The 21,180-nt window shown below is 36.7% G+C and overlaps 1 protein-coding gene across 1 annotated transcript; it reads right to left on the bottom strand.

The window, feature by feature from the left end:
• Positions 1-513: 513 nt before the first annotated feature.
• Positions 514-17,129, bottom strand: LOC117416587 (calcium-activated chloride channel regulator 1-like). Its single transcript, XM_059035066.1, has 14 exons — positions 16,906-17,129; positions 15,413-15,553; positions 13,155-13,299; positions 12,639-12,750; positions 11,266-11,422; positions 7,243-7,470; positions 6,758-6,982; positions 5,820-5,994; positions 5,399-5,484; positions 3,902-4,126; positions 2,921-3,176; positions 2,468-2,632; positions 1,879-2,106; positions 514-1,678 (listed from the first exon to the last, which is right to left on the bottom strand). The coding sequence occupies exons 1-14, from the start codon at positions 17,056-17,058 to the stop codon at positions 1,260-1,262; spliced, it is 2,715 nt and encodes a 904-aa protein (XP_058891049.1). The 5' UTR covers positions 17,059-17,129; the 3' UTR covers positions 514-1,259.
• Positions 17,130-21,180: the final 4,051 nt, after the last annotated feature.

Raw genomic sequence — 21,180 nt, forward strand, 5'->3', positions numbered from 1 at the left:
TAAGATGGAATTTTTTTTTTTATGAAAAACCAAAATGTGTGCATTAGAGGGTAACAGCCTCATGCTTGAATGTACCAGCGCTGGGGTTCTCGTCCGTTATGTACTTCATGAACAGTACAGATGCCTGTCTCAGGTGCAGAAGCCGCTGTCCTTAACTAGAAAGAATGAGGCATTAGTCTTCACTTTCTCTTTCCCATCCTGCACAGGGTTGCTTCATGATCAGGTTTGAAGTAATATAAGTAAAAAGATTCCAGTACTGACACTGTGACAGTGTCACAGGTTAATGAAGGTGCTGTGATTATAGCATGCGCTTACTACAATAAAGCTGCTTTTTGAAAATGCATTCTTTTGATGGTGGTTAAATGGTTCCTGGTAATACATTTTTGTTTCGTACAAAAGTATTTTTAAACTTAAGTAGTGGCTAAACAATATAGCAATTTCACAGTATCCATATTAACTTACCTGTAGTGTTACAGTGCAGTGCTCAACCATTAATAGGATATTCAGAAAATGATAAAAAAAATGTTTTATTGTAACATTATTAGAAGATTCAATACATAATGAATTAAACAAGTCCCCAGATACAGTCCATATGCTTTCCCCTTACACAGGTACAGTATACAAGCATTATGAATATTTTTCTTAACCAATATAACACCACAGGCTGTTGTGTTAATAGACAAGATGTTATGAAACTATATTGTAATAAAGTGTATAATAAAAAAATGCTTCCTATATACATGAACATATATGAAGGAGGCCACCTTCATGACTTCAGTTCAAAATACATGACATATATTCATTTAACAAATGAATGTATGTCATTTGTGTTCAATTTGTAAGACATCCTGTAAGCTGATTAGTCTGTGCCTCTGATGTGCAATTGTGCTGGAACGGGGGGTGTGGGAGGTGCATGTTAGGGCTGTAATAAGAGCTACCCTCATTGTGGGGAGGGGGGATATTCAATGTGACCAGGGATCTAGTTAGATAGTGAGGATGGGTTTGCTCGAGCACAATTGCACAGTTAGGCTCTGGCATTCTTTATGTTTTGAACTGAATGTGAAAGCTGTAAAGCACACAATGACTTTAATGAAGAAGTCTTACATTTGAAAGGATCACACAGATCACTACAGCAAGGAAAAATGTTATCTGCTTATTATCTGCTTATTGTTATCTGCTTAAGTTCATCTTACTATTTTTCTTTGCATGAGGAATCTGCTTTTAAAAGGGCAGTTACCATTTTATTCATGCCTAAATGCTTATATTACTCCAGTGTTGAGTTGCCCACTCCTTCTCTTTTGTACAGCATATGCAATCACACCTATAATAAGACATGTACCTCCAGCTACAGAAGCCACTGCTATTCCCAGAATAAGGTCTTTATTACGAGCTGTATTTTTATTGTCATCCTTAATATTAGCGGTAGTTGTAGGAACAGCTGGTTTAGCAATGGTCACTTGTTCTATGTTGGACAAGCCTGAAGCAAGTCCTGTCTCATCAAGAGCACGAATGGCTAGGTAGATGACAGTGTCATTGGTCATTTCTGGCACAAAAGAAAATTCTTCCTTGGATCTAGCGGGCAGGGGTCGAATTGCAGTAGTGTTGACCTTGGTAGCGTTGTGAAATCTGTCTCTGAGTTCCTGAACGTTCCCACTTATTCTTAATTCATACTCCAAAGCTGAAACATTCACAAAAAACACAATAACTGTTCATTGTAGTTATGACCGACTTTATGCTGATGTAATATTTTTTTAATTTTCATGCAGTTCAACAATGTTGCCGTATGTTAGATCCTAGAGTTGTCATTTTAATATACACATTTTACAGCGTATTGCCATACAGTAGGTGTCAATATTACTATCCCATAATATTAATTACCTGTTCCTTCATCCAAGTCATCCCCTGGTGCTGTCCATGACAACATAACTGTATCATTTTCCATGGCAGCAGCGAAGTCAGTAATTTTACAAGGAGGGTAGACATCTTCACCTGCTGGAGGCACTTCTGTTACTATAAATGCCCCTCCAGATTTGGTCCTGCTGAAATCTTCAACGGGGATGAGATTATCACTGACTGGGGGTTTTGGAGGATTCCAGTGTAATGCACCTGCATTCAGAAGAGACACATTTATCAAAATCTATACCGCCTTTAAGAGAAATCCTCAGAAGAATGCTTCTTATTGGTCCTGCTTTTGGACATGGTGGAGTTACACATAAACATAAGACAGACCGCCAGACTACAGTGATGCCACCACTTGTGTCTCCCAGGTGGCAGAGTCTTTTGATGGGCACTATCGCTTCAATAATATATTGTAGAGATTGTCCCTGTCCATAGTCCAAATGGTACATTTTAGTATCTACTGGAGCTATTTTACATATTTAAAAAAATATGGAAAACAGCCTTCCTAGTGAGTCTTGCTAGAAAAAAATGTTAACTATCCATAGAGTACAGTAAAAACATATCTTACCATTTTCAAAATAGCTTCTTACATACATGGCATGTGAGGCCAGTGCAGGCTCTTGCTTGGATTGTTTTTTTATACTTTCAACTCTTACTTTGAAACCATGTCTGCCTTTGGTGGTTGGTCTAAAGAAAACAGAGTAAATGCCATCATTTCTGATCAGGTCAGCACCTTAGAGAATAAAAAGAAAATGTGAAAATCAGATTAGTCTTGAACTTTCTGAACGTGATTGATAATGATGAGTGACAAAGAAAAATAATCTGTGTCATTTACTTCTAAAAATGTACTAAATGCTACTCCGTTACACAAACAAAATTGAATGCAATTCTTTAAATTGATAGCTTATGTTACCTAGATGTTCATAATATTTAAATGTACAGTATACTGATGCAATACATGCAACATACAAGGCTGGACCTGCTATAAAACTGTTTATAAGGTGTCTGTATTTTTTTTTACCTGAGCCACTATCGAGAAGTTTGTGGATACTTGAAGAACCTTTTTCAGTTTCAATAATAGCAGTGACTTCAGCATTAATAACAGGGGAAAAGTCTTGGAAGATCTCTACAAAAATAGTTGCTGGTTGACCTGGTTTTTGATAAGTATTAACAAGAACTGGCGAGTTTTTAGAATCTGATGGTTTTGTTAATACTGTGAGCGCAACATTCTGTTGATTGTTGTCAGTATTAGAAATGTTGTACATCCATGTGCCTTTCTAAAGGAAGAAAAACAAAACAAAGGTAGCATTTCTTTAAAAGGATATTTAATATTATTATTATTATTATTATTAATTTCTTAGCAGACGCCCTTATCCAGGGCGACTTACAATTGTTACAAGATATCACATTATTACAATTACATTATTTTTTACACATTATTTTTACATACAATTACCCATTTATACAGTTTTTACTGGAGCAATCTAGGTAAAGTACCTTGCTCAAGGGTACAGCAGCAATGTCCCCTACCTGGGATTGAACCCACGACCCTCCGGTCAAGAGTCCAGAGTCCTAACCACTACTCATGTACATTTTCCTAAACAATGTTTAATGTCAATACGTGTGTTCTATGATTTTCTATTGCTGCTTAGATTTGCCATGCTCACTAACCATTCCAGCCACAAAAAAAAAAGAAAGAAAACCTCCTAAAGGCTGCGTGTGGGGAATTGTGGTGGGGAAGCATATCAGTGTTGCGCAGATTTAGTACACAATGCTTTATCTATGAAGCTTACCAGAACTTTGTTTTTTGTAAACAGTCATTACAGGTATCAAATGTTTTGGTGCTCCAGGGTTCAAATATGGTCATTATTGCCAAAACCATTTCTCATTTCTCCCCCCCCCCCCCCCCCCCTCCCCCAATATAATATTTTAATCTGTTTTCTATCTGAAAGCAAGTGATTTAAAATAAATAAATAAATAAATAAATAAATGTTGGCTGTACCTTTGCTGTATCAGGAATTTGCAGAGTCCCAATATGCAAATGTTCTTCGATTTTAAAATCGTTGTTTTTATATTCTTTTCTGTCAGGATCGATTATTAACATGGTTGGTGTGCTGTCAGTCTTCCAGGTCACTAAGAAAGTGGTTTTATTACCAACAGCACTGTCAACTTCTACTTTCCCAACAAAAGAACCCTTTGGCTCTATGTCTTTTCCAGTGTTTTCAAGCTGTCATGAAAATAAAAATTCTTTGAGTTACGCATTTCAAACAAATTCCATCAACAGGTTGAACTTAGCTTATATGTTATCTTGGAGTATGTGCATTGATATCCTTAAACTTTTAAACCAAACACACTGGGCTAGGGGTAGAACCCAATAGTTGACTGTTCGACTAAAAAAGTGACAGACAACCACAGAAACCGGTAGTCGACTAATCGCACTCTTACATTTCAAAGCAGCAGCAGCAGTAAGTCCTATTTTTGTGTGTATTTATAGTGTATACTGGTCGCGAACTAACGATGTCAATACTTGAATTGTATTCAGCTGATGGAATTGAAAGTAGTTGTGAAGCACGCTGTGGCAGGTTGAAGGTAGGAAGGTGGGATAAAATCTGGTCTTGACAGGTGATGACGGTAGAGCGATCATCCTACAGGTCCGCACCAAGATGGAACATACCTTAAGTACTGTATAGAGTCGGCTTGCTGCGGCCATCTTGGGAAGGGCAAATCACACAGGTGTTTCACGTTACGCTTGCATCAAAGCCATTGTTTTTCCGTGCAGATAAATTGACTCGCGATTGGTCATGGAGGATTGATGGGGTGTGGCTTGGATCATAAAATGGAACTGTGTTCATCAGAGGTATGATGGCATGACGGGATCGGGATCGGGATCGGGATCGGGATCGGGATCGGGATCGGGATCGGGATCCAGAAGTCGGCAGCGTTTGTTTTGTTTTAAACCGACGTGTCTTTGCCTCCAGTCTTTGAGCAAGTAGCAAGACGGAGCCGTTGGACCAGGTCAGCGAACAGAGCAACTACATCGCTACTTGGAGCTGTCGGCTGGGATCGGGGAAGACTGCAGCAGGAGGCGGACACTTCCTTCCCGCAAGGATACTGTACATTGTGTAAACAGTGGTGATCGGGACACACCACAAGGACATGCGCGGTTTCAGGTGGGCGAAAAGTGCAGCTGCAGTTGCAATCCATTATATAAAAATGATATTGTAGAACATTAGTAAATATTTAATTCCAAGTAGTTTTAAAATATCGTGCATAAACGGTTTTGCAAAATTGTACATACGCAAATAGAGCACCAGATATGATCAAATACATGTTTTATTAGACTAATCCACGATTTTTACGTTGACTGGATACCCCTGCAGATGAAGTCGGTTTCATGCCTTTAGTTGAACTCAGATCCCAGAAGGGGATTTAGAAATGATACAAACAAAAGGCAATGTTTAAAACTAAGAACAGGGTACAATATTGAATTTTGCCAAACCTGAAGACTGTCCTCAGATATTTCCATAAAGGCATCAAGTAATCCATTAGAAGAAAAAGTATCTGAGGTGGAAAACATGAATCCACCTAGAATAGGAAACATTTTTAAGTTACATTTAATTATGTGTTTATGTAATTGTAAAGAAACAATTGTGATTTACAAATATAACAACCTGTTGAACTACATAGATATCATTGTTTTATTGAAGTTTGGAAGTTATTTCTCTGTTTTTAAAGAACTGTTTATCCTCACAGCATTGATTTAAAGCCAAAAACAACTTCAGGAAAATGAATACATCTATTGCAAAACCATGTGGGAACTTTTGAGAAGATTGTGTCTTTATAATCTAAGCATTCATTTTAATAAGCACACAATTGTGTTACTTTTTTAGTTATTATTATTTTTTTTATGTTGAGAATACCTGTCATCTGCGGAAATTTTTCCAAATCTTTTTCTGCATTTGGTCCCAATGCTATGCTGTGGATTTTGGTGCCTTTATTCTTAAACTCATCAAAACATCTTCCAACTGATGAGTCTTCCCCGTCTGTAAGCAGTATAATTTCACCTCCCTCTGAGCTACCATCCTTTTCAAGTACCTACATATTCAGGGAGATATTTAAATGCTTTAAACAAAGGTGCTATCTGGAAACAACAAGAACTGTAAAATGATTAAATCAGTGTGTAGACAAATATTTAAGTTAAACAAATAACACACATTCTACCGGACAAAGGTGTTTCTCTCCTTTCTTTGATAGGTCAGTTGAGCTTTTAAACAGTTGCAGATTTCAAGTTAGCTATAACATTTTATAAGTAACTTGAACTCTGTAACTAAGAGCTGAAAACAAGTAAAAAGGTCTAATGAAGCAAATTATCAGTTCATTTTAGGGTCTAGTTAAGTAATTGAGAGCTCAGTTGGAATGAAAACCAGCAGAATCAGGGGCTGCCCAGGACCAAGGTTGGGACCCCCTGCCTTAGATTATGCTACCAGTGATGCTTTGTTTTTTGTTCCCAAAAACTCCCATTTCTAGTTCCAATGGGAATTTTAAAAGTACAAATGAAGTGCTTTGAAAATAAAAATAAAGTACAGTAAGAGCCACTGTTTTGCATAATGCTTTTTGGCAAACTCAGATATATACTGTAGATTGGTTCCAGTTACACTTTTCCCACCCACTGTCAAACATCTGATTTGAGAAAACAAAACTTTTCATGCTGGATCAGTCTTTGAAGCTGTATAACAATGCAACTTGACCTGCTGTACATTCCTGATAAACTGGGCTAAACCCTTGCATTATATGTTTTAGGTCTTTGCTACAAGTTTGATTGTATGAAAATAAAATGCATTATTATTTGAAATCCTACCTGAAATCCCATCTGAAGGCCACTGCAGATATTTGTGCCACCTTCGGCAGTTGTAGGTAAGTCTTTAATGAGTTGATTTCTTGTGTTGTCATCTGAAATTTCGGTTAAATATCTTTTGATTAAAGCATTGCTATTAAATGTAACAATAGCGACTTTGGAGTCCTCTTCTATTATGTACTTTAGGAACAGTACAGATGCCTGTCTCAGTCGCGTGAGTCGTCCTTCCTAAATAGAAAGAATCAGGTATTGGTAGCATTCACAAATAATACTAATTCTGTGTGTGTGAGAGAGAATCCTGAAGGGCAACCATGCTTGTAGCATCAACAAATTATGACTTTATTCATATGTAAGGTTACAGATTCAGTTAATTGTCGTTTTCTGTGAATGCTAAAAGATATAATGAACTATCAAGAAGCTGCCTGCATTTCCAGATTAGCCATTCATGAAACAGTATATTCCTACAGTAATTTGAAGTAGTTACTTACACCATTCATGCTTCCAGACACATCAAGGACTAAACAGAATACCCTGTCTTTAGGTTGCAGCAGTGTAAACGTAGGCGTTGGTAAATCAAGGTATACAGGTTTATTAGAATTATCCTTGAAGTCTTCAGATTCACTGATAACATCCCAAGTGCTTCTGTAATCACATTTCCTGTTCTGGTCATTTGGTGCTTCAGCATTATGACTTTCACTGTCACAAAACATATTTACCTGAACGAACAAATACAGATTAATGGTACATTGTGCTATACTAAAAAGCTCCTGGACAAATGAACTAACATTCTTAAATCCCGCAATATACTGTCAATAGAACCCTCCGATTGTTGCAATGAATCTTTCTGACAACCGATTTACTTATTGCTTTACTAACTTTTACGCACAGCAATGACATTTTAGCGCTAATTTGAATTTCACTAGTCACGCTTGCTTTATTCTTTTATCTCCGAGCAGGGACGCAGTAGGTGGGAGTGCGGCCGCACAAACATGTCTTCGGAGGGGTGTGGTTAAATCGTTAACTTAAGTTTATGAATGAGCATTTGAACTGCCTGCAAGAAAGTCATGAATCAACGTTTCAGCCAATTACTATTGCCGTGTGCGTGGTGTCTTTTAGTGTTTCAACCATTTAGCACAGCTTTGCTATCCGAGGGCGATGTTCATTGTTCCAACCTATCACTGATCATATCAGCACCAAGCACAAGTCATGCGAGAGTCAGCGCTTACATACAAATGCGTCCTGACCTAGCAGCTGGTTTCACTATGATAACTGTGTGGGGCGGCAGAACATTAAAAATGAAGCTCTATAACTTCGAGTCACATTTAAACAGTCGGGAATAAAGGATATCTAACTGTTAACATGTGTCAATTTATTTCTCAATAAACAAATCATAACCTTCCTGCGTTTCTTTTATAGAACCAGTTCACGTTCTGTATGCCACTTATTTTTTTGTTTGTTTTTTTTATATATTATTATTTTTTATATTCACTATGCCCTTTTATAACTGTTACTGCAACAGCCCAGGCCAGTGAGGCAGGATCATTTCCATTAGCAGGTTCATACTAGGACTGCATTTGGAATTTGAGATTTTTTTGTATGGATTCAAGTAGAGAGTGACATTTTATGTTTTTGGTAAGAACTCAGAAGAGATGTTCAATCATTAAGGAAGGTATATTAACAAGGTAAATGGTTTTAATGGATGTATAACTGCCATTTCCATTTGTAGCTTCCAGTAGAAAATTGTTTTTCCATTGACCATTGCTGATTGTTACATTTTGAGTTGAATATTTTGTAATTGACCGCAATGTAATGGGGGAGTTCCAATATGTAAAAAAAAGAAATGCAAGACATATACTGTATATTGAACACAGAAGGGATTCAAGGAAATGCATGCACATGGATTAGGGAGTGGTTAACATGTAGAAAACAGAAAGCACTGATTAGAGGAGAAACCTCAAAACGGAGCGAGGTAACCAGTGGAGTACCACAGGGATCAGTATTAGGTCCTCTGCTATTCCTAATCTACACTAATGATTTAGATTCTGGTATAGTAAGCAAACTTGTTAAATTTACTGACAACACAAAAATTAAGAGGAGAGGCAAACACTGTTGCAGCAGCAAAGGTCATTCAAAATGATCTAGACAGCATTCAGAACTGGGCAGACACACAGCAAATGACATTTTATAAAGAAAAGTGTAAAGTACTGCACGCAGGCAATAAAAATGTGCATTATAAATATCATATGGGAGATACTGAAATTGAAGAAGGAATCTATGAAAAAGACCTATCATATGGGAGATGCTGAAATTGAAGAAGGAATCTATGAAAAAGACCTAGGAGTTTATGTTGACTCGTAAATGTCTTCATCTAGACAATGTGGGGAAGCTATAAAAAAGGCCAACAAGATGCTCGGATATATTGTGAAACGTGTTGAATTTAAATCAAGGGAAGTAATGTTAAAACTTTACAATGCATTAGTAAGACCTCATCTAGAATATTGTGTTCAGTTCTGGTCACCTCGTTACAAAAAGGATATTGCTGCTTTAGAAAGAGTGCAAAGAAGAGCGACCACAATTATCCCGGGTTTAAAAGGCATGTCGTATGCAAACAGGCTAAAATAATTGAATCTGTTCAGTCTTGAACAAAGAAGACTATGCGGTGATCTGATTCAAGCATTCAAAATTCTAAAAGGTATAGACAATGTCGACCCAGGGGACTTTTTCGACCTGAAAAAAGAAACAAGGACCACGGGTCACAAGTGGAGATTAGATAAAGGGGCATTCAGAACAGAAAATAGGAAGCACTTTTTTACACAGAGAATTGTGAGGGTCTGGAACCAACTCCCCAGTAATGTTGTTGAAGCTGACACCCTGGGATCCTTCAAGAAGCTGCTTGATGAGATTCTGGGATCAATAAGCTACTAACAACCAAACGAGGAAGATGGGCCGAATGGCCTACTTCTTTATATATTTACTCGAAACCTTGCGCTTTTAAACCAATTAAATTGTTATAAAACAATTACTATTATTTAGTCCATTCATTTTAATTCCGTATATGGTCTTGTTGTACTACTGCTAAAACTTACAGGCTTTTTTCTTTATATATTTGCCAGAAACCTCGCTTAATATAATTTTAGGAAATGAGATGTCAGCAGCATACTTGCATCCAGAGCGCGTCTGCCAATGAAAATAAAAATACAGCTAAAAACAAAACAGTATTCGGTTCAACAGAGACAGTCATGTACAGAATTAAAACGAATTGCCTAAATAATAGTAATTGTTTTGTAAGAATGTAATCGGTTTAAAAGCAAACAAGATTATCTATAAACTAATGTTCACAGAAAATAAATATAAAAAGAGAATTTTGACAAAAGCTGCCGCGAAGCACTGTGGTTGAAAGTGAAAACGTTACCCATGTAACGTTTTTCCCCCAGAAAGCAGAAAGCAGAAATGCAGAAACGTTAATATGTTGACGTTTCTCTCGTGAGACTGGGTTGATTAGCATGGGTATCTGTAATATGTTTTCAAGTTTGATCTGTGTTACGTTAGTGTCGAAGATTAATGTGTTTTATTTGTATTTATTTTAAAAATACATCTAAGGAGATTACAGCTGATTTGCAACGTAGTTAGTACGTTGTCTTGTTTCTTTGAATCTTACATCAATATTTTTTAGACTGTAGTGTATTTATTTGTTAAATGTTACCCTTGAGATTTACCTTTTTTGTTGCACTGTGCTAAAGTCACATCTATATACGAATCCCATTGAAGTTTATTTTTTAAGTGCATACTATCAATAATGATAGTACCCCTTAGATCAGTGGTTCCCAAACCTGGTCCTGGGGACCCCCTGTGTCTGCTGGTTTTCATTCCAACTGAGCTCTCGATTACTTAACTAGACCCTTAATTGAACTGATTAACTAGACCTTTTATTTGTTTTTAGCTCTTAAACAGTTGCATAACATTTGATAAGTAACTGCAGTTGTTAAGAGCTGAAAACAAGTAAAATGGTCTAATTAAGCAAATTATGAGTTCAATTAAGGGTCTAGTTAAGTAATTGAGAACTTGGTTGGAATGAAAACCAGCAGCTACAGGGGGTCCCCAGGACTGAGTTTGAGAAGCCCTGATCTACTGTATTATTATTATTATTATTATTATTATTATTATTATTATAACTGTATAAACAGATTACAATGTTCTGAGATTATTCAAGGAAATACCTGAGAATTGTACCCCCTCCAGACAGACCATGCATTTCCAAAATCTAGAAAAGTCGTTGTTAACATACTGTAGCCAATGATTCGTTACTGAACCAAGGGAGCTCTGAGGAACATCTAAGGAACTGGAGATGGTTTGGGTAAACAGAGCACTTCTGTGGTTGTTATTATTACACACGAATACATGCCCAGTGACCCTTTTCACTAAGAGTTAAAGAAGTGCCCTTACCAGCTAAACTAATTGTTTGTGCTAACCTGACATTCACACAAGAATGCATACAGTCCTGGGATACTTACTGATGTTAAAGATGGCATGAACATCATGGAGACATTTGTATTCTGTGTTGAGTGGGGTGTAAATACACAGAGATCAGAAGACTCATCATCACATGGTGAACAGTCTCCTGGAGTACTGCTAGGCATACAGAAATCTCCTGTTATGTCTTTTGGGCACCTGGTAATACAAAATAAGATCTGGTAAGCTGAATAACTTTGAACTGTTTTTTGTGTGGTATTTTAGGTCAGCTGTGACCATATCTCAATTTAAAAAAAAAAAATAATCAAACACAACAAAGTGATTCGTTTTTATAAAGGTATAATACAGTAAAATTGTAAGAAAATACAACTGGCTTTTACCACTTGTACTATATCTTTTATATGTCAGCTGGAACTATAAATTATTTTACTGTCTGGAATTTTGGAATTCACTTTTACTGAGTACTTCTTTAAAACACTGTGACTTCTTTGTAACATATAGATATACTTTTTTATCAACCAAAGTCTCTTTTTGGTAGTAAGAGTGAGTGAGGATCAAATTTTCCTTTTGTATTGCTGGCAATAAACTAGATGTGCACTAGATGGCACTGGCCCTGACTGCTATAAACACACTTTTCTGCTCTAGCTTGTGTGCAGCATACATCCATGGCTTGCAAATAGAACTGAAGAGAAGCTGCACCTTAATACAACTATATCAAAACGTAAAACAAAAAAAACTACAATATTTGACAAATTGGAATAAAAACCGCTCCAAATGATTGAATAAATCATAAAAAGGGAGCAAATATATAGTATATCATATATGTGTGTGTGTGATTTCCATTACATGAAAGTAGGTGTTAAAACTTCATGCTGATATTGGACTCTTGCAAAGATAAGCACCAACTAAGACATAGCTTCTTTTACTGTAAACTAATGTGATTTATCTGTGTTTCGTTCCATCTGATCCTTCTGCCTGGTGTTGATGGCTTAAGTTTAATACTGGCCCTCCTTAGCACATCAGCATATATGAGAATGTAATTTGAAGCTACATACTCATTCACTGGACGGGAGCAATGTTTGAGAATAGTCAGATGGGATTTTGCTTGAAAGCTTTGGTATCTGCGAGGTTTGTAAGGATGTAAGAACATAAGAACATAAGAAAGTTTACAAACGAGAGTAGGCCATTCAGTCCATCTTGCTTGTTTGGTTGTTAGTAGCTTATTGATCCCAGAATCTCATCAAGCAGCTTCTTGAATGATCCCAGGGTGTCCCTTTCAACAACATTACTAGGGAGTTGGTTTCAGACCCTCACAATTCTCTGTGTAGTCAGTGCCAATGCATAATTATCTGGCAACTGGGATAAATGATAACATTTTTGTGTTGGGTTAAGATTACAAAAATGTAATGTTTACCTTGTTGATTCCAGCCTTGATTTTAGATTTGGCCGATAAAATGGTGTGCTCTCATCATATTCATTAAATACTCCCCAGCGAAGATGAGCCCACTCATGAACAAACACTTTTTCTGAAGAAAGAGTAAGTGCAAGCCACCAAAACAAGGGATTTGTGACACATTCATTCAATAGTAAAGTGTCAAATATAATATTTAAGAATAAAAGAACATCTTTTTGTAACACACAAAACACTCCAAAGTGATCCAATATCGACAGTAGTATTACACTATTTCATATTCCACTGATCTGTTGATGAGCTCCTGAGAAAGTCCACTCTGCTTATAGTGCCCATTTTGTTGCCCTTTCAAGTGATATTAAAAAGGGTTTTACTTCATGTATTTACATCAGTTCAGAGAAGTTTTAAATAGTTTGATATTAACTTAAAATGAAAGACTGTATGGTAAAGATGAACTGTAGGGTAAATATTACAACATTCAAATATATAAATAAACAAACAAACATTAAAACATTTTACCTCTTGGTCCATAATTATTAATGAAAGCATCATTGAGGAAAATATCTGGGGTGAAATGGATGTAGCGTCCCTCTTTTCCACAGCCACCATATTGAAGTGTGTATGGACCATCTCTATGGCTTGATTTAGCAATGAAAACATTTGCCTTTAAAATATTGAAATGGAACAACATCAAAACAACAGTGAAAATACAAAAGGAACAATCCAGTTTAATCAATTAACCCTTTCATGCATGGCGACCTCATGTGGGGAACGGATACAAACAGACTCTTTTCCAGTCTTTATATGGGGACACACGGAAGAGGCAAATGCATAATTGCCTCATATGAGGCTAGGAGATACAGAGTGTGTTATTGAAAAACAAGTGAAAAAAACAATTCACTGAAATATTTATTATGTGCCCAAATTATTATTTTTCAGCTATTTTCAATATTTCATGAATGAAAGGATTCATATTCACAGTTTAAACTAACATTTATGCATTAAAGCACAACACGCATCACAACTATTTTTTTAGCCTACAAGGTAAAGTAGTGACGAGCCTTAATGAGCCAGACAGCTTCTTGTTCCCAACATTTGTTATATTCTTCAGTCAAATAACTGTCTTTTAGTACACTGAATACCAGAGAATGGTTCTTTAAGTTACACATAATTAAATAGAACCGTGTTAACAATGTTTTTTTTTTATTTTTTATGGCTCCATACCAATGTACTCGCTGACTAATACAGATAAGAGTTTCAGATAAATAAATCTCTGTGTGAATCAGTTTTTTGGCATGTGGTTAACTCGTTCAAACTTGGCTTGGATAAATGTTAGGTGCCTGCCAAGTGGAGGTAGGCTAGTTTTACTGGAATTAAGTTCATCTATACAAAGGTTGTCTTTACGTGTGCACTGTCTTTTGCATAACACATTACAAGATGTGCAAACAATTACCTCCATCTGCATGTACAGTTTCTTTGGGAAATATCTTGACATGATCATCAGCCACTTTTTTTTAGCTTTGTCGACCATTTCTGGTATTTTACCTCCAATGCTGAAAACTAGATTTTAGCATCCTGAATCAACGCAGCAAAACAATGCAGCACTGACTTTGTCCCACCCCCTTCTGTACAGTACAGGTCACAGAAAAGCCAGTACAGATGCACCAATGGGTCAATTAAAAAGTTGTCATTTGAACAGTAAGCAAGAATGTTACCTGCTTTGCAGTATTTTTTTGTAAATGTTATTTCTCTAAGGACGTTTTTTTCTTTGCCTAAGTGCAATGCACACAGGACGGCGAACGAATACAAAAAAAGCCTATCTACAAAAGGAAGATTCTTTTTTTTTTACAAATTGCACATCATTCATATTGATAAGAATTTAAAATGTCTACAGGCCTAAAACAACATGCAGTGCAGAAGCCACACTGTCTGTCTGTTACATAAATATACATACTGCATAAACATGCATGTGTGCATGCCACTTATAAATACTGTGGCAGGGTGAAGGCCCTGCCGGTGCACAGGTGTGGGGGTGTGTGGGGAATATTGGATTGGCAGAGGGCGTGGGAATGTGGCTGGAGCCGCAAGGTGTATAAAAAGGGTAATCACAGGGATTAATGTTAGAATTAATGTCAGTGTTAGTGAAGGTGCAGATGCAGGTGCAGGTTCAAACAGTTTGGATCTTGATCTGCTGCTGGTGGAATAGAAACAAGTCTGATTTGAAATTGCTTTCAGGTCAGTCCCAGTGGCACATGCTATAAGTGTTGATACAGCCCATCCATAGAAACATACATGTATATATCTTTATGATATACTCCTTTATTGTTAATATACAAGTAACAAACATGTAATAGGAGATACTTGACTACTGTAGGATCTGGATGAAGGTTTAATTGGTTCAAGTAAACCGTTTAGAACAGGGTTGGAGCAAAGAACAGGACTGGACGGGCCAGCTTTGACCATTCCTGCTGTAGGGGGTAGACGGACGATTGAGATGTCACGGTTGTCATTAATAGTACTGTACAAGGCCCACACATGTTTATGAAGGAAATTATGCCATGCATTTTAATAATTAGTCATAAGTCCATTAAATTCAATTTGATATAATATTTCAAATTTGAATTCCTTAACAAGTTGATCTATTCTATACTGGCTCAGACCTAGTCCAGTTATAGAGTTAATACTGTACATCAGATTAAATGGAACAATTGAATTTTGAAATCCCAATCATGTTTTTATTGAGAACAGATTTTGTGAAGCCTTGATTATACTCTTACCTGGTTATATGTCTCATATGTGGGTGTCTGGGTTCCTGTCCATGAGCCCCAGGTTCTTGGTATTAAAATCTTAACATCTCTGAAGAAAGCTCTTTTTCTTGTAGCATTGTAGAGGACCCCCGAGGCTCTTGTTACCATGTTCTTAAACAAAACAGAAACCTCAAAGAAAACTTTTATATTGTAACAATATGGGATAATCTCATTTAATATACCAATATATAAGTATTTGAATATATTTTACCATAATTTCATCATTCTGTGCATATACTTTTATACATTCCCATTTTCAAGAACATGTTTACTATGCAAGACCTACAGAGGAATACGAATATTTCTGGAATTATTTCCTTACCCCTTAACACAGTTCTGTCCTTGCTGATAGATATTATGTAAATAAATCATTTTCATATATTATACTAATATTACTATTCTATTGGAGTCTAGTCTATTTAAACTACATGCATTGTTTGTGTGAGATGTAAAATATATATCATATCACAAAACTATCCTCTTTCTATAATATGGAAATATATTTGTTTGCTTCAATACTAAATACTAGATTCTGTATATAGCAAGGTATCATGTTGCCCACATGAAAATCATATCAATTATATTTAGAAACATATATTCCTATATTAAATGGCTGCTAATATATATATATATATATATATATATATATATATATATATATATATATATATATATATATATATATATATATTATATTTTATTATTTATTATATTTTTGTATTTAGGGCTTTACAATGTTCCTGCTGTTTCATGCTGAACAAGATTATTTTGAGAACCTTAAGACCGCTTTTTATGTCCTCCATAAGTACAGTATAAGTTTGATATTATAGCGCTTGTTTAATCATAATAAATTATCATTGTGAATTTTAGATTTTTGCAGGTATTGCAAAATGTAACAGTCTGATATTTAAGAGCTCCCATAGTGCACATGTGTGCAGGAATCCAGCCAGTAAAGATAATCATCTATAGATCCTTACAATATTTTAGTAAAGCATGAAATATACAAAAAAATGTCTAAACATTTACTATAGTAGCTTTATATGCATTCATGTGTAATCACATTACATTTAAAATTAAGCAGTGTGGAGTAGTGGTTAGGGCTCTGGACTCTTGACCGGAGGGTCGTGGGTTCAATCCCTGGTTGGGGACACTGCTGCTGTCCCCTTGAGCAAGGTACTTTACCTAGATTGCTCCAGTAAAAACCCAACTGTATAAATGGGTAATTGTATGTAAAAATAATGTGATATCTTGTAACAATTGTAAGTCGCCCTGGATAAGGGCGTCTGCTAAGAAATAAATAATAATAATAATTAATGCATTCCTAAACACTTCAAATCATATAACAATTGCAGGAAGCATTCAGAATTTTGCACAAAAAACCCCAAAACTAATACATTACTAAAAAGTTGAAGTCAAGAACAGCAAACAGTGAAAAAACAGCAGTCTTTTTGTCATAGCCTTACCTTGATATTTTCAAGAAGCTTTTGATTGGCAGGTATGTGTTCGTGGATTGCAATGACAACATTGTTGTACCCATTATCAACCAGTTTAACTTTGAAGCTGGTCACTTTGGCAGAAGATAAAACGAATGCGAGTAGAATTGCAAAGCAGTTCATTGTGGCGCAGCTCAAACCAGAGTAGCTGCGGAGCCTCTTCAGAGTGCCTTTATAGAACAGAAAGACACTCCTCCCTAGCAGATTACACCCTCCGGTGGTACCCAGTCCCTGGTAAACATGCAGGTCCTTTATAGAACAGAAAGACACTCCTCCCTAGCAGATTACACCCTCCGGTGGTACCCAGTCCCTGGTAAACATGCAGGTCCTTTGCATTAGTCAGGTAGATTAGCATTAAAATCGTGACCTGCTGGAACAAAGCACCAAACTTGGCATACTCACTCCTGGGGATATAACAAATGATATCAGAAGGGGTGCCACCCACAATTATGGCTGTAATGCCCCAACAGCCCAGGAGATGCCCTTTGGGGTGTAAATGTTCAAAAACCCAATTTTTTGTTTTTAATTGAAAGTATACTTCACCTTATAGTTCAGTCTCACATGAACATATTCAATAATGTGTAGTCCACAAGTAAAGTCAACATATTTTCCTCATCAGATGACGCCTGGGTTGAACTTAAGATTGTAATTGGCTGCCAAGTGACATACCGCACAAGAAAAGAACAACAGAACAAAGACATTGAAGGAAATATGCTTTAATTATTCACAGTATCACAGCTACAGAGTCACAGATACTATCAAATTAAAAAGGTATACATATATGATATGCCACTACTTTATCTTAGTTATGGTTGGCACCGCAGTAGCAGAGAGCAGTGAAAGTGAGCGCTGTCTCGAATGATCTGTATTTTAGGGTACACAGAGCTAAATTATTTGCATTACCTTGTCAACATAAACCAGGGACATAAATGAAATCATAATTATTCCACAGAAAACATCCTGCTAGTTTATCACAGTCCAACGTCACAGCTGTGCAAGTGAGCCCTGCTTTGAAGCATCGGCACTTTGGGGAACATAGAGGCTCAACTTTGCATCCACACTTCAGTAACTCCTGACAAGCCTTGGCCACTTCAGAAAGGCTGCTCCAGAAAGGCTTCCAACATCCTTCCACTTTGGTCCATCCATACCCATCAGGATGTGGAGCATTCAGTTTCACTTGGAGGCTGGTTGTGCACATACCTGTTTGGTACACTGCTCAATTGATGTGTTCTAGAAGCGCCGCCTGTAATAGAAAGAACAGCTTGTCTTGTGGAAGCATTCACTAAATCATTAACCATATTGGAAATCAAAAAACACGTACATATACATAGAACCGAGGACATGGACTCACATGTGTTGAGGAAATATTTTCCATAGCCTTAGTCTTCGTGAACAGTGGACTAGTTCTGTCATGAAGAGCACAGGTGAATCTCTCTAGTTGTTCGAATTCCCTGCATTCCAGTTCCACAAGGCTGAAAGGGTTTTCAACGAGAGAGAGGAGGCTTCTGTCACCTTCGGAAAAGACTTCCAGGCCTGCCAAGCAGATTTTTCCCTCTTCAATGAAATTGCGAAGTAGTATCCGATCCAGTGAAAGCGTGGCAGATGTGTGAGGCAGATTGTGTTGATGCTAAAGTAGCCGACGTTTATTCCCTTGTCAAATGCCTCCCAAATCTCTGTGCTGGGATGACAATGACATCTGTGTCCACGTATGCACCATTATAATGCAGTTATCATCCTCCAAGGCGTTCTGGACGTGGATAAAAATCCTGGAGTCTGCCTCCTCGTGGTCACAATCCATGGAGCTGGATCTTACGTCTGGTCTTGTTTATGGTTTTATGAACACCCAGATCTTCAAGGTGCTTTTCATAGAGGCTGTGCAGCTCAGACAGTTTGAAAATGTACTCTCCATACTCCACTCAGCATTCAGTGTAAGATACTAGCTCAGCACAAGCCCTGGCTTCCAGCATCCTATCCTCATTGGTGTCTGAGGCACTTTGACGTCTCCTCAGCATGGATTTGTAACGGCTTCAATTGCAACCAAGTCTCCTCTCCTCGCCAATAATGCATTAACTCTGTGGCCAAAATGTTCACACTTCTCCCCCCTTGTGCATAGCACACCTGGCCTCAAAGACCACCTCCCCCCTTAAAATCTCCAAAGTCTTGCCTATAGTCCTGGGCCAAGAACAGAGGCATCAAGGGGCCCATGGGCAGCAATCCTGGCAGCAGAAATGCTGACAGTGGGGTGGCACACTTCAGTATCCTGCCTCTGTTATATATATAAAAAAATCACTATAAATAAACTTTATTCAAATGTGGTTTGAATTCAGGAAGTGAATTTAAAGTGCGGTTTAAGGATACATTGAAGCCAAAATAAAGATAAAGTATAGTCTGGAAAGCTAATCTTCAGCTAAAGATGTATGATCTTACTTAGGCAATAAGCTTGCCAATATTTTGGGTCCGGAGATTCAGTCTACAGCCTTAATGTCAGCACTGACCCTCCACTGAGGCTTCTGGCTTCTGAGAAATCTGCATTCTACACCCAGAAGTTACAGTTCTTGGTATAGTTTGAATGATTGAAGACAAGCTTTCAGAGCAGTGAACTGTGGACTTAAATAAACAAGTCAAACAATACTAGTATTCTTCATTTACTGGATGTAATGTAGCCATTTTACAACCTTTTTAGCAGTCATGTTTAAACAAAGATCAAAGTTTTACAGCATTTAGACAGCCACTGATATAACATTGTTGACAAAGCTGACTGTAATAAAATAATCTGAGTAAGAACAAGAGTTATCAACCTTCTGTTGTTGACAGAAGCTGCTGTACAATGTCTTTAGCAAGCCCCACTACTGCAGAACACTTGCCAGACTAAAAATCAAATACAATAAGTCAGTTTGACTTCAGTCCTGTATAACTACAGACAGATGGGTTTTGGAAGTAGGAACTTTCTTTTAAGTTTTAGGTTTTTTTTAATTTAGTAGCGGTTTACTTTCACTTGTTCTCAATCTTCTTTGTCTGCATGGTAATTATTCTGTTTAGCTCATAATTAATTTAAATTTTTATATACTATATATATATATATATATATAAATTATCAACGGTTTGGGTTACCCTGTCAGATAGGACTGCAAGTTACCAAGTTACACCAAACGTTTTTCTTGATTTATATATATATATATATATATATATATATATATATATATATATATATATATATATATATATATATATATATACTGTATATATACACAAGTAGCTTTCGAGTTAAGGGGAAAGCAATGAATAGAGAACAGTGGGTAAATCAGAAAATTTCAGCAAATCGCGTGAAAGTTGCCTAAAGGCTTCTACATTCACAGCATTTTAAAAGTCAAAGCACAGTATCTGCAGACATGTTTCACCCTGTTTGGGGCTCATCAGTGCAGCACAACTGTACTTTGACTTCTGAACAAACAAGCAGTCACATGTATACTGTAATAACAAGAATGTAATAATAATGAAATCTGTTTCATTTACAGGGCTTTGCTGTGAAACAATTAAATGGGCTTTTATATCCTCCACGTCAATACTTTCTCATTTAAAAGTGGAATGAAGAACGAGAAAACTAGTTTTTTGCATTGCCGTTAATACAATTATGAATAGTGATTGTAATAAGGTGTATCCATCTTAAATATATATTATAATTTTATTTTACTGTTTATTAGAAGGGGGGGCAGCAAAAAAAACTCTCTGAAAGGGTGAGCAGAAAAAAAAGTTTGGGAACGACTGGCTCAGAAGGAAGAAAAAATGACTACAACTTGCAAGATTTGCTCCTCGGGGGTTTCCTTTCAGGGCAGTACTACGAGTTTCTTATCATCCGAGTTGATTTTCCTTTTAAACAATGTATTCTATTCGTTTAAATCTGTGCCATGGCAATACATTTACAGTTATAGTCTGTCTAAGTCTTAATCATGGCATATTCAGCTAACTAAATTAAACAACAATAAAATAGCACTCAATTCAATAAATTACCTGTTTAAAGTTTATACGAAAAATGGCCCACAGTATTGGTTGTAGTACTGGTGCTAATTTACAGTAGTGCATTCCACAATATTTTCTGCATTATATTAAAAAAAAAAAAAAACTTTCTTTGGGTAACTTCAGGATTGCATGCAAGTAAACATTTTCATTTATTGTCAAATTATTAAAGTTGTCTTTTGAAGACGACCAACAACCATACTTTTGGGAAAGTATATCAAAGCTGTCGCG

Source organism: Acipenser ruthenus, chromosome 12 (genome assembly GCF_902713425.1).
Source record: "Acipenser ruthenus chromosome 12, fAciRut3.2 maternal haplotype, whole genome shotgun sequence".
NCBI lineage: Eukaryota > Metazoa > Chordata > Actinopteri > Acipenseriformes > Acipenseridae > Acipenser > Acipenser ruthenus.

Coding starts and splice junctions, on each gene's coding strand:
- LOC117416587 (XM_059035066.1), bottom strand. CDS start 17,058: ATGAACTGCTTTGCAATTCTACTCGCATTCGTTTTATCTTCTGCCAAA. Junction 4,127..5,398: donor TATCTGAGGACAGTCTTCAG/GTTTGGCAAAAT, acceptor TTTTCATGACAG/CTTGAAAACACTGGAAAAGA. Junction 3,177..3,901: donor AAATTCCTGATACAGCAAAG/GTACAGCCAACA, acceptor TTCTTCCTTTAG/AAAGGCACATGGATGTACAA.